We start from the raw sequence: 12545 nt of genomic DNA, 5'->3' as shown, positions 1-12545 counted from the left end.
GGTTTAGCCATTCCCTGGATCTGAACACTAGAGAGGTTCTAACCTCAGTATTGTAGCGGTGCTGATAAAGTAAGAGGGATGCAACCAACAGCCATCCAGAGCACAGCAAGGCATCCTCAGATGACAGGTAAGTAGGTTCAGAGGGAGGGGACCGCAACCAGGTGCACTCTAGAATCTTCTGCAGGAGCTCTAGCAAGGGCACATCGGAGAGCAGCACGGCCACTGCTGTGTGGGAGAAACATAATCAGAGAGACTGATGGGATGGCACAGGTTAAACCAGCTTGACAAGCAGAAGAGAAGCACAGAGCACACCCCTGCTGCAGTCTCAGCTGCCATGGCTCATCAGGGTAAGGCTATCCAGCTATGCTGGTATTCATCTCCTCCAGCAAAAGCGACTGCTTGTCCAGCTAATAAAATGACTAGCCTTCAGCTAACACAGCTGGAAGGTTGGTTAGAGCTGTTCTCTGTTATTGTTTAATTTTTTGAACCATGGCAATACCAGAACATTTTGAACAAGGCACCAAATGCCCACTGCTGTGTTTTACGAACAAGAAAAATACAGTGGTTCTGTCTCTCAGCAGCCAAATTCTTGAATCATCAAAAGGCAGCAAAAACAAACGCAACCAAAAAAAACCTCTCAACCTAGAAAACCGCATCCCAAATACAAAATGGTCTTTGTTAACTGTGATGCTGCATCTGGAAGGGGAAAAATCTCCCTTACCTGCTGAGACAATTAGAATACAGTCTCTTATGGCCACGCCACAACCTCACTGAGGTTAACTGAGAAATCAATACAATTTTGCCTCACCTCTCTGTTGACTACAAGGTGTTGTCTGATGAAGGCTCCAGTACAGAAAATTCAAGGATGGCTGCAGGAGGTCAGTGTCTGTCGGCCTGCATTTCCCACAGAGATTACTGACTGGAAACAAAAGAACATGCATAACACAGACACCAACATAACAGAGCACCTCAGCACAAGAAAGAAATCAGTCAGTGAGGAGAGAATTTGGACAAGAGTGGTACAACTTGAAGTAAAAATGAACAGAGCATGGTACGCACAAAGCAACAGGCAGCCGCCCTGGAGTGTTTGTTTTATACTGGACAGTGCAGTGGAGGATGATAACAAGGAGCGGGGGAACAGAAAAGGGTCTATTAAAGGGCATATACCACACTGGGCAGAATCCAAGAGCAACAGACTGTAAGTTACCTGTTTCCACAGAGTGAGTTTGATCCTAATACTAGGTCAACCACACACAGCCACATGCCTGTATCACATGGTGATCAGACTGGGGAATGGCATGGTGAGCTGTGCTCCTCCACTCTCACCAACTCTGCTCACACTAGGAATAAATGCGCCGTGTTTGCTGTAAGCACAAAACACTTAGGAACAATAGCAAGAGCCTGAGAGGTAAATTCAGGACTCAGGGCTCAGCAAAACTGTCATAAGAGATCTTTTGAAGAGCTTAAAGTCTGAGTAAGCAATTCTCAAAAAATGCAAATCAACACGCCTCCCCACACCTCTTTCATCTACGAGCTGGTTTCACATAGGCCTCATCAGAGGAGAGTGCCTTGCACACTCATCCCTGAAGGACGTAGCCTGGGGAGCCAAGCTGGGAATGAAGGGGGTGGCTGCAGCAGGGAGAGTTGCACTGAAATATACAGAACAGAAAGCAAGAGCAAAAGGAGCTTGTGACTCCTGGGAGCAGCTGAGCTGTGCTCTGAAACTGCAGCAGTGAGCAAGGCTGGTATAAAGAGGACATGCTTCTTTCACACTTCCCAGTTCCCTTCACTAACAAATGTCTGAGAAACACTGTTTCTTCACAAGGGCAACACAGGCAGCCCTGAGACACAGAACATTTCAAATTGAAGGGGATCGTCCTTCAAAGTCTGCTGGAGAGATCAATTTGTCAGAGCAGGGAAGAAATGAGAGGATAGATCAACTGAACTTCCTCCTAGTAGCTATTCTTTTTCATAGCCTGCATGAACCTCCAATAGCCAAGTAAGAAGGGAGAAGTTATCAAGTAAGGATCACCAGATGAGAGAGCACCTCATGGTATGGTGAGTAAACAAACACAGCCCACTCTTCTGTGTCTCTGAGGTGGAGTGGGCAAGTCCTGCAGCTGGTTGTGACCCATATGCTCTGGACTCACACTCCGGGGAAAGCCCGGGTTTGCTAGGCTGCTGGTCCCTGGTGGCTGGTACACAGGACACCTCTGTGGCCTGAATCCCACAGGATTGTGTTAGCAAGTGTGGACAAGGAGGGATGATTCAGGAAGCACATCAGCAATACTGTCATGTGCCAAGTCAACAACAGTCACAGACCCTGAAATCATGTCATGGCCAGGGGAACACTTTGGTCATCTTGTGAGGTTTCAGACAACAAACGTATCGTAAAAGCAAGAGGAAGAGAACCTGGGTTTTATTGACTGGACTGATAACCAGGGCTCTTTACAATGTTCTGGCTATGAAAGTATCTCGAAGCAACCATAACTGTAATGCAAGGTACACCTTCTCTCAAAGGACAAAGAGCCAACCCCTAATCATCTTATGGAACAACTAACAAACACAGATCAAAGCCCTCTGGGAGAAGATAGACGCTCACTCACCCTGATGAAGCAGCTTGAAGTCTGTGCTGTCCAGCTCCCTCACACCCTTGCTCCGCAGCTGCACCAGGAAAAGGAGGGTCAGCAAAACAGGCAGGTTCCTATTAGCTAAGAAGGGCACAGACAGCTTAGCTTGTCAGTGAACTCTAAACTGTTGGATGTTAAAATGTGCCAAGAACTGCTAATTTTCTGGCTCAGGAATGACAGTGGATTAGGGGAGGAAGTATTCCCCCTTTCCACATGCACACACACAGAGTCCCAAATTCACTCTCTTCTCTGCAGTTCCCTTTGGATCAGGGCCCCTCCCTGCTGATGTGGGTTGGCCTGAGTTACTTGCTGGATCCTGCCAACACCCTTCTAGGAACAACCAGAAAAGAGGGGGGAAAAAGGAGGCCAAGATCATTTACACCCGTAGTGAACCTTGTAAGGGGCATGGTCACCAACACTCAAATCGATGGCACTAATAAGCCAGAAGTCATAAGCCCTTTCTAGATGCCCTCTTCCCATTTATTTGACCATCACTGGCAGCCCATGCTTTGACAGCAGCCCAGCACCTTAGAGCACTTGGCTGCACAGGGTTTGTTCTCTTCCATCTTGTGAGGCTGGAAAAGGCTGTCCATCCCGCCCCACAGGGCAGATCAGAGACAGCAGAAGTGAGAGCCCACACAGCATGTCTGTATGTGAGGAGAAAGGAGCTGCTTAGACTACCAGCTCCCCAGGGCAACCCCTCCCTAGCATATTCAGTCTTCTGCAGCACTGTAAACAGGTAAAGATTTTGTATTGCGTATAGCAATACCTACAGCAAGCAAGCCTCCAGAAAATATCTTCACAAAGGCTCAGGAATTTTCAGTTTTGAGGAGGAAACATTCACAGGCATCTTTAATGTTAATATATTCTTGATGGAGTCCCACTGTCGGGCCACCTTCTTGTCTAAGAGCAAGCTACTGTTTGAACAGGGATGTGGATCCCCTGGACTTACCTGCCCCAGACCTCACAGAGAGCTGCCTGTGGGCTGGGAAACAAGGAAGTCATGTCTCCAGAGTACATCTGGTGTTTGACTTTCTGCATGGGGCTGCCAGGGACTCGGTTAATGAGTTCAAGATGCAGTATGAAGAGGAGCTGGGGATATTAGTGGCAGCAGAAAGGCTCAAATCTTGCAAAAACCCCTCTAGCCTAGTGTCCTGTCTCTATCACCAGTGGTTTGGAGTAATAGATGTGACTCCTGCAATAGGGAATGGACAATTCACCTCCCTGCAGCCTCTGGCACCCCTAGATCAGCAACAGAGGGACACCACAAGTCCAAATGGGCACAATTCCAAACAAGGTCAGATCTAGCAGATGCCAACATAGCCTTCTTCATCCATAATCTTGTAGCTTTACGCTCCACCATGCTCCTGCTTTAAATCCTCCCTCTTCTCCAGTCTAGTGATTATCCTGGAGGTAAGGCAAAAACACTATCCCTCTTGTTTCCATCCCAATGGCTGCACAGCAAAACACCCCAAATAGAGCAGGGCTGTTAAAAGTGTCAGCGGCCCTCTCAGGAACAAGTAAAAGCTGTGCTGGGCCCCCATCCTAGGGGGGGGCAGGGACATCCTACCACTGCTTGCTCTTTCAGTTCATGCTCACAGGCTGCTTCGCACAGCACCTTTCACAATGGGACAACAGTCCCAACTCCACAGCCAGGACTAGTAAGGAAAACAGAGGGATTTCCCCCAGTTGCAACTCTGCTCTGAGAAATTTAATAAAATTATGAGATTTGGTGATACTACAGTTCCTGCTTGGGGATCAGTATCATGAAAGATTCAAATTATCTCTTCCCTTGGTCTCTGCGCCCTGGGAACCCAGCGTATTCAGGCACACCTTGCACACAGAAAAGGCAAAAAGGAGGACCTTTTTCAGTCACCAGTTGAACCCCTGTTCAAGTTGAAAGATTTACCAGCACAGCTCTCCACTTGAACACTTACAGCAGTATAAGAAAACCTTGCCTTCATTTAACAATCACAGTTTGAAGCCAGAATAACCTAAATTAGAAAAAGACTCTCACTTCAAAATAAGAATCTCTGGAAAAGGAAACTTTTAAACAGTACAGTTCTGTCTGCAAATTTCCTCATGCAGAAGAGTACTGAAGCTACATCAGCAGTTCAAAACCAGTTTATCCTGGACTGCAACCCCTCAGCCATCTACCCTGCTAGTTGATCTTACAGCAAAACCAAGTCACAGTGGAGGTCACCTTGTAAAGAGGCTGAGCTGCTCTCTACCAGCAACTGCTGCAGAATCTGAAGGAACTGACTCCGGAGGAGGTCACAGACAAGAACATCCTCATTTCTTTCCAAGAAGGTCCTTAGAGTCATCAACACCTTCCAAGCCACCTCCACAGAGCTTGAGCAGACCAGGTCCTGTGAGGGAAGCAGAACACACATGACCTTTCTGCCCTGATTAGGCAGAAGTCATTGCTATTTAATACTGTTAGGCTAATCTGCTGCCTTGGGAAACAGCCTAATAAAGCACCATTCAGATTAAGTATGTTCTGATTAAATAGAGAACTGAATAAAGCAGTCGCCTGAATAAAGAACTGTCATCTAATAGGCACCTCTGAGTAATATTCCGTTTAAAGGATGCATTTCACTATGTAAATCCTGTCCAGCACACAACTCTAGGGGTAACATACATTTAAGGTCTAGATTTTAGACAAGTGGAATCCTAAAGCCTAGTGCCCTGTTTCCAAAAGCACAGAGCCTCTGGCACTTATGGTCTCCTTGTTGTTTAGAAAAATCAGGTTGCATATTGAAGATGCTTACCTAAAATCAAGCTTATGAGTCAGTCCACAGTTACTCATTTTCAAAAGGCTGGCAGCCTTCTACCTGCAGTAGCAACATAACAGCTAAACTGCACGAAATGTACATAAACCAGACAAGTAATCACTCAGTCATGGAAAATGGAAGAGTCACGTACACCACGTTCAGCCCACGAGCATGCTTCTTGACTACAGAGCTCTGTCTGGAGTCTCTGCGCTGAATCCCACAGCCAGTAGCCTTAATTTGGGCATAGTTCTGTTGTTAAGGTGTTTAACATTAAATTCACCTGCACAGATGTACAGATGCACTTCCATAAAGATTAGGCAGAAAATGTCTGGTGGTGCTGACATAGTATGATCATCTCAACACACATTTCGTCAGCACTACTTTTCCTTTCCTCCCTGAGTAGTCCTAGCTACTGCACTGCAAATGGTACAGCTGAAAGAGGTAAACAGAAAACTGGCCTCAGCAACCAAGCCTACAGCCTGCCACAACCGCCCACTGTGTTTTCCAGCTGGCTTCTCCCTATCACACAGTAGTCATGCATCCAGGCTGGGATGATGGAGAGGAAAAAGCTGTGGGACCCCATACCCAAGGAAAACAGTTAAGGTAAGAACAGGTTGCCTGTGCCAGAAAATCCTCTCTAGTTCTGAGCCTGATTCTTGACCATATCTGAGACCTCCAGGAATAACGGGCTGGGAGACGTCTGCACAATCAGCTCTGCTGACATAGATTTGCTCCATATAACATTCAGGAATGTAACCTAACGTCAGTCAGCCTACCTCCATTCTCCAAAAGAGTGGCTCAGATCTGGAGCATGAAGACAAGTGGGACAGTGTGTGATCACGACTACATTCCCCCCAAGATGAACACACAGCACAAAATGGCACTAACCAAAGGCCACAGCCTTCCTGGTCCTGGAAAATGCATCACTGTATTAACATCTTCCTTCCTACTGAGAAGCTCAAGGTCTCAGAAGAAGCCACTAACCATCTGTTCTATCTAATCCAGACAATTATTAAAAGCAGATAAGTGAATAAATCATCCTTGGAAGGATATTCATTTTTGTTTCACTGTACCATGCAGAGGCCTTTCCATTTTACTTGTGCATTCTCAGGCTGAGGTTATTCACCTCGTAAGTTTTCTGTACATCTACCAGTATATTTATCCCAGGATATTGCACTGTTTTATTAGCCCATCTAAATTCAGATTGATTATGCTCTTCCCCAACTGAAAGGTGAATTGTCAAAGCCTGTGATTTATTGCAACTCACTTTAAAGATCAGGACAGAGCTAAATTAATTTATTTCTGCAAGAGCACATGGCAAGACAGTAAAGGGAAAGCAGGAATGCTGTACCATTCAGGGAAGGAGCCACTGTTTCTCTTTTGCTTATTGACAGCCCTGCGATGTATACATCTGCTTCAGTTTATGGACTGAAAGGTTCCAGAACTACTGCCAAAGGTAACAGCATAGTTAACTGATAATGTCAACTCATTGATCACTTTTACTAATGCTCTGCAATGGTATCAAATGCCTGAATGTTGCTACCTACTCTGCAGTTATCACCCTAACTGCGAAAGGGATCTTGCCCTATGCAAAAGCCCTCCTGTCAGCCATTTCAGTAACCTGAGATACTGAAATTTACTTCATAGCCTCTCAGATCAGGAAAAATACATGCCAGTCTGTAATGCCCGATGGGAATCCACTCAGAATCAAGCCTCGTTTCTTCACTGTCTGCTGATATGGGTTTCTATTCTCAATGATACATAGTTTTAATTTCTCTAACAGACTAGAGAAGAACCGTCACAGCTCTTAGCTTTTGTCCTTAACAGGCAAATCTTGTGGTCTTGTGTGGAAATGTTAGCAGGTATTTACTATGTGACTGGCTGAACAGTCATGGGACAAGTGGCCACTGACAGGGAGGGCTGACAGGGCAGGTGGGAAAGGTGGAAGTGAGAGAAGGCCTCTGAGCAGCTGTCAGGACCTGGATTCTGTCATCATTACATAAGTTAACAGAGCTTATTATACCAGCTAAAGGCAAACATACTAGTCCTGCTACTTCAAGGCCCCCTTCTCCCCTGCACTGATTAATTTTCCCTGTCCCAAGTTTTTTATTTTGTCTTTTAAGAGCAATAAAACGTGCTACTTGCAGTCCTGAAAACTCAAGAGTACTGCAAAAATCTCTGCCAAGACTCTCCAGTCAAAACCAAACAAGATTAAACTCCCAAGCAAACAGAAAGCTGTGCCTTCAAGACTTGTTCTCTGCACCCTGCTTTTTCAAAGTTCTTTGTCTGTCATACCCTTCTCATCTACCAGTAGTAAACCATAGCTCCCATTAGCAAAACAGCTTCCTGAAAGGCTGACAGAAGAATCTGGAGTACCAAACTGTGTATCTGGATAGAGAAAGTAATAGGGTTTTTCATGGCATACATTAGCAACACCCATCAGATCCCTTCCCAAACTCTCTAAAGATCCCTAACACAGTGGATGGATGACAGAGAAAGAGCTAACACACATACACAGTCCCACTTTCCATACCAGGCTTCCCCAGGAGGTAGAAGCCCTTCTAGCAGACTCCTTGGCCTCATAACAACACTAAGAGCTTTAGGAACCAAAAAGTCCCCTAAATCAGGGCCAGGGTAGTAGCCTGTCCTTGTGAAAGTCACATACCAGTAAAATAAGTAAAATGCTGGAATTGCTCTTCAGAATGGGAAGTACCAGGTTAACACTGTTCAGCTGATCAGACACACCAAAACCAGCTTCTTCAGTCTCAGGTTGCTTGCAGTCTCCCCAAGAAAACCAGAGTTGAAGGACTTGGCGTCCAAATCTCCCCATAAGCTCAGGGTAGTGCAGGAAGAATTTCAGCAGGAGAGGGCAATGGACATAGACCAAGCTCAGATCTGGAAGATTATCCAGGATCCTCCTTATGGCACACAATGACCTCTGGTAAGTGCAGGGGAGGGAAAGGGGGAGGGGGAGAGAGAACAAAACAATCACTAGATACTGAATATCAAAAAGCTGAAGTGATGGGAGTTTACTCTGAGAAACAGTCACACTGCCTTTTAAGTAGACAAATGTATCAGTTAAACATAATTTTGTGAAGCCTATTTGCATCACAAAGGCTAAGGAACTTGTAGGCTTTGTACAGCACTCAAAGCTGTGCAGCAGCAAACAGCCATATGGGAACACTACAAAACCTGCTGCAGAGGCTGTAGATGTGTTCAGGAGACTGAAGCTATGAAATGTATTATATTCCATACGTGAATTCATAGCCTATCCAATGCATTTACACTTCCCACACATACACAAGTTTATTCAGTCAAATCTATATTCCCTAGTGGCTTTTCATAGTTAACTTCCCAGAGTGCAGATGCACTGCACACTCTTCACTCATTCACCACTCACCACCTACGTCAAAATACTTTCTGTAAGAAGGTTGATGGGAGTGGGGAGAAACTTTAACTTTAACAAAAAGAGCCCAAGAGGTAGCAACGAAATCTTCTTTTACCATGTCCAGGGCTTTGTCTTTGTCCTGACAGGCAGCAAGGAGGTAAAGTGCAGCTCTGAGTATGTATGGAGGGGGACAGTCTCCATGGTCCTGGGCTGACAGGAGGAAATTTCTTATGGCTAAAAATAATTCTGCATCTGGGACAAACCTGCGTTCAAGGAGGTTGGAGTGGAATCAATAACATTAGGGATGCCTTACCCTCCAATACATGATATGTAATGGTCACAAAACCACTTGCCTTGTATACTCTTGGCTCACCTGTCCCCAACGGTGTAGGCAAAGTATAAGAGTAGTATGAAGCAGTGCTGGTGGCTGCAAAGAGACTGATCCAAAGAGAAGGGCTCAGGGGTTTCAGCCAGGAGGAGAAGGCTTTCAGCAATGGTGTAGTTTAATTGAGGCAGACCCTTCTGCAGGAGCTCAGACATCTCTTGCTCTAGAAATAAAACTAATATGAGCAGGCAGGAAGTGAGGAATGTCTATGACAAAGCAGGGTGGAACAGAGGGGTGCAAACATCTGCCTGCCCTAATTCAAGCACATTAAATTAGGGAAGCTCCTGATGTAAGAAATATCAAAGCCAACCTACTACCCCACAACCTGCATACAGCAAGCGCACCTCTCTGATTTGGCATGAATGGAGATGTGAGACCTGATGTAACAGAGCTGGCTTTAAGGATGAAAAGACATTTCTGTCTGAGGTTCCCAGGTCTTTGCTGATGCTGCCTGTATGGTGAACAATCACTGCCAGTGGGAAAAGTGGCTTTTGTGATGCAGAAACTTTCATCTCATTCATTTGGGACTTACTTATTATGGAAAGTTAACAGTATAGACAGGAAAGCTTTATAGAGTATGCCTGAGGAAAAAATGACCTTAATCTGCAGATATGGGTGACTATGTGGCAAGTAATATTGTTTCAATTAAGCCATGCACAGTTCTGCTAATAAATGTCACCACGTAACCAAAACGATAGGCAGATGAAACACATTCTTTCAGGTAGGGTTCCAAACTCTTCAAAAGGCACTCTCTGAGTGTTACTTCCTCGCTGGACCAGCTTAAAAAAAAAGCTGGGGAAAAAAAATTATATTTCTAGATAGAGCTTATGTGTATCCTCCATTCCCTCTTCCTTTGTCTTTTATTATTATTATTATTATTTTTGCACCTATTGCCTAAATAGAGGGTGGCAGGGTCTCAAACTAAATGAAGCAATTTGTCTCTTTCCCCACACTTGCCCTCCTGAGAAGAAGTTCTTTCCTTCACCGTGGCAGAGTAAAGGCTCAGGCACAAGCTGCAGAGGAAGCTGGAACAGGCCTGATTCAAGGCAGGGTTACTGTGAAGAAGAGCAGAAATATACAGTGAAGAAGGCTAAAAACATCCTCTTCATATCTCTAATATCACACATTGTCTGCCAGAACCTCAGTTTACTGAATGACCACATACAAGCACCTGCGCCATCACAGAAAGACTCCAGGAGCCAAACTGGGCTTTCAGGAAAATGAGGAGCTCCTAACGACATTCAGCTCACATATGTGGTGGGTGTGCATGGTAACAACAGTGAATGTGTTTGCATACCTTGGGACAATATGAATATGGTGGGGTACTCTCAAAATCATCACACCTGGTATATACAGGGAGACCTGTAAGGGCAGGACTCCTAACACTGCAGGGAATGGGAGGTGTTTGAGGGTGCCTCCCCATACTCAGTTCCACTGGCAAACACCAGTAAGGAGATTTTGTAGCAATCATGTTTCCAGCGATGAACAATGAAGAATGCAAAAACATTAACTAAAAGGGTGAGAACAGCTCTATTTCCAGGTACTTCTCTCTTCTCCAATGATTTCCTTGCAGAACAGGGCATAACCAAATATCTTCACTCTGTAACCCTTGGTACTCCACACTACTGTATTCAGAGGCCTAGATCACTCCCCACACACAACCATTCACAGGCGTAAATCTCCCCACTCTAAGTTCCTGGACTAGGGGTGCTGTATATTTTGTTTACTCTTTTAATGAGGTGCAGTCACAGGAAAGAGGAGGTAAAACATCTCTGCAGACCCCCAGAGAGTCTCCTCAGGTGCTCCTCAACATAGCCACTGATACGGAAGACCCTTTGCAATGTATGCTGTTGAAGTCTTCCTTCTCCGTCACATTTCTTATACCTTACAACACCACAAGGAACAAATATAGTGGTATATGTGCCTAGGAAGCCAGAGCTCAGATGGAACTGATGCTGCTGTTACATCTTTTCAAAACTCCCACTGATCTGACTACTCCAAAGTCAGGCTACTTTATCTCTCTCTGCACGGCTCATGATAGAGCACAGAATTCTCACAATGCTGTGTAAATCCACCTGCCCCTTCCCAACTGCTTCTCCCTTCTCCCACGCTCAGCTTTGCCATTGTTAGTTACCATCTACATTTTGCAGAAATACAACCACTCTTGGGTCTTTCAGCCTCCCATATTGCCTCATCAGGTGCATTAGATAAGGCATGATCTGCTTTCCTATCTGGAAATTTTCAACTCACTCACAATACACACATCACAATACCTTTGTAAAGAGCAAAATCTGGCCTTCAGTTCCAGAGTCAGTCGGATGAAGGAGGAGGATGCTAGACAGAAAGCAAGACAGAACATGTATGATAAGGGAAAAGAGTAGGCAGGTCCCATAACCATCCCCACACATCTCCATGCAAACCTGGTGAATAGAGCAGACCATCTCAGTAAGAATACATAGGCTTTCCCTCCCAAAGCAAACTACTCCAGGTTTGGTTTGGAGGGGAGTAGCTGAGATTCATTTGTTTTCTCAGGATGAGAAGGAAAGATTTGCCAGCTTAATGTATTTGGAATAGAGGAATTCTCTACATCACCTCTCTGATGTGCACAGAGTAAGGAATACACAGAATAAATAGGATTTCTACATAGTAAAATCCCACCAACAATTCCAGCATAATCCCTGTGTACAGGGGCAGCCAATTTTGAATATTCCAGAAGGAATGGTAAAGCTGACAACTTACTTATCTAAAATAAAATCTGTCCCATCATCACTGTTAGACCAAATAACTTTTTCAACCTGCTGAACATGACTGTGCACTCTATTCTTACTCATATAAACATGTAATATAATCTTCCACATAAAGTCTCATTAAGTTCATTGCCCCAGTAATATGCAGTAGCAGCAAGTTCCATCAGTTAAGAGCACAGAGAACATGATCCCACACTACCCCCATACCCAGCTTTTTAGAGAACTTTTTCCGCATGTTTGGCACCACTGTAAAGAGGGTATTAAGTGCTGAGAGGAAAACCTCCATCATTGATGGGCTGACAGCCCTTTCCAGGTATTTCTGTGGAAAGAAGAAAAGATCAGGTGCATGATATGCAATAAACACTGAAAGCAGCAGCTTTATTCTAACCTCCTGCCTGTGCAGAAAGATAGATTTATAAATCCGAACAGTTATGGAGTTAACAGTTCTTCTACCAAAATGCCTGGCAGCAAGTACACAGGCTTACAGAGCACTTTGAAAGCAACTAACACTTCCCTCTGCCAACTTCATGAGCTGTGCTGCTAACTCTGCAAGACATTACATCAAACAAGAAACTTCTTCCTATTCCAGCTGGCAACCAGTTAGGCCTTAATGCACAGCAA

The 12545-nt window shown here is 44.9% G+C and overlaps 1 protein-coding gene across 1 annotated transcript in view; it reads right to left on the bottom strand.

Moving 5' to 3' along the window:
- MEI1 (meiotic double-stranded break formation protein 1) overlaps positions 1-12545 on the bottom strand; it is a 35241-nt gene that overhangs the window by 9010 nt on the left and 13686 nt on the right. The window contains exons 14-23 of the mRNA XM_080391624.1: positions 12132-12406; positions 11451-11511; positions 10135-10232; positions 9166-9340; positions 8908-9055; positions 8070-8342; positions 4834-4999; positions 2607-2711; positions 809-919; positions 44-225 (exon numbers count right to left, since the gene is read on the bottom strand). Coding sequence (XP_080247750.1) covers positions 44-225; positions 809-919; positions 2607-2711; positions 4834-4999; positions 8070-8342; positions 8908-9055; positions 9166-9340; positions 10135-10232; positions 11451-11511; positions 12132-12406 — 1594 coding nt within the window. The remainder of the gene's footprint in view (positions 1-43; positions 226-808; positions 920-2606; positions 2712-4833; positions 5000-8069; positions 8343-8907; positions 9056-9165; positions 9341-10134; positions 10233-11450; positions 11512-12131; positions 12407-12545) is intronic.

This window comes from Falco punctatus, assembly GCF_963210335.1.
Source record: "Falco punctatus genome assembly, chromosome: 6".
In the NCBI taxonomy this organism is placed as follows: Eukaryota; Metazoa; Chordata; class Aves; order Falconiformes; family Falconidae; genus Falco; species Falco punctatus.
Note: the sequence above shows the minus strand (reverse complement) of the source record. Positions and strands in the feature narration are given on the sequence as shown.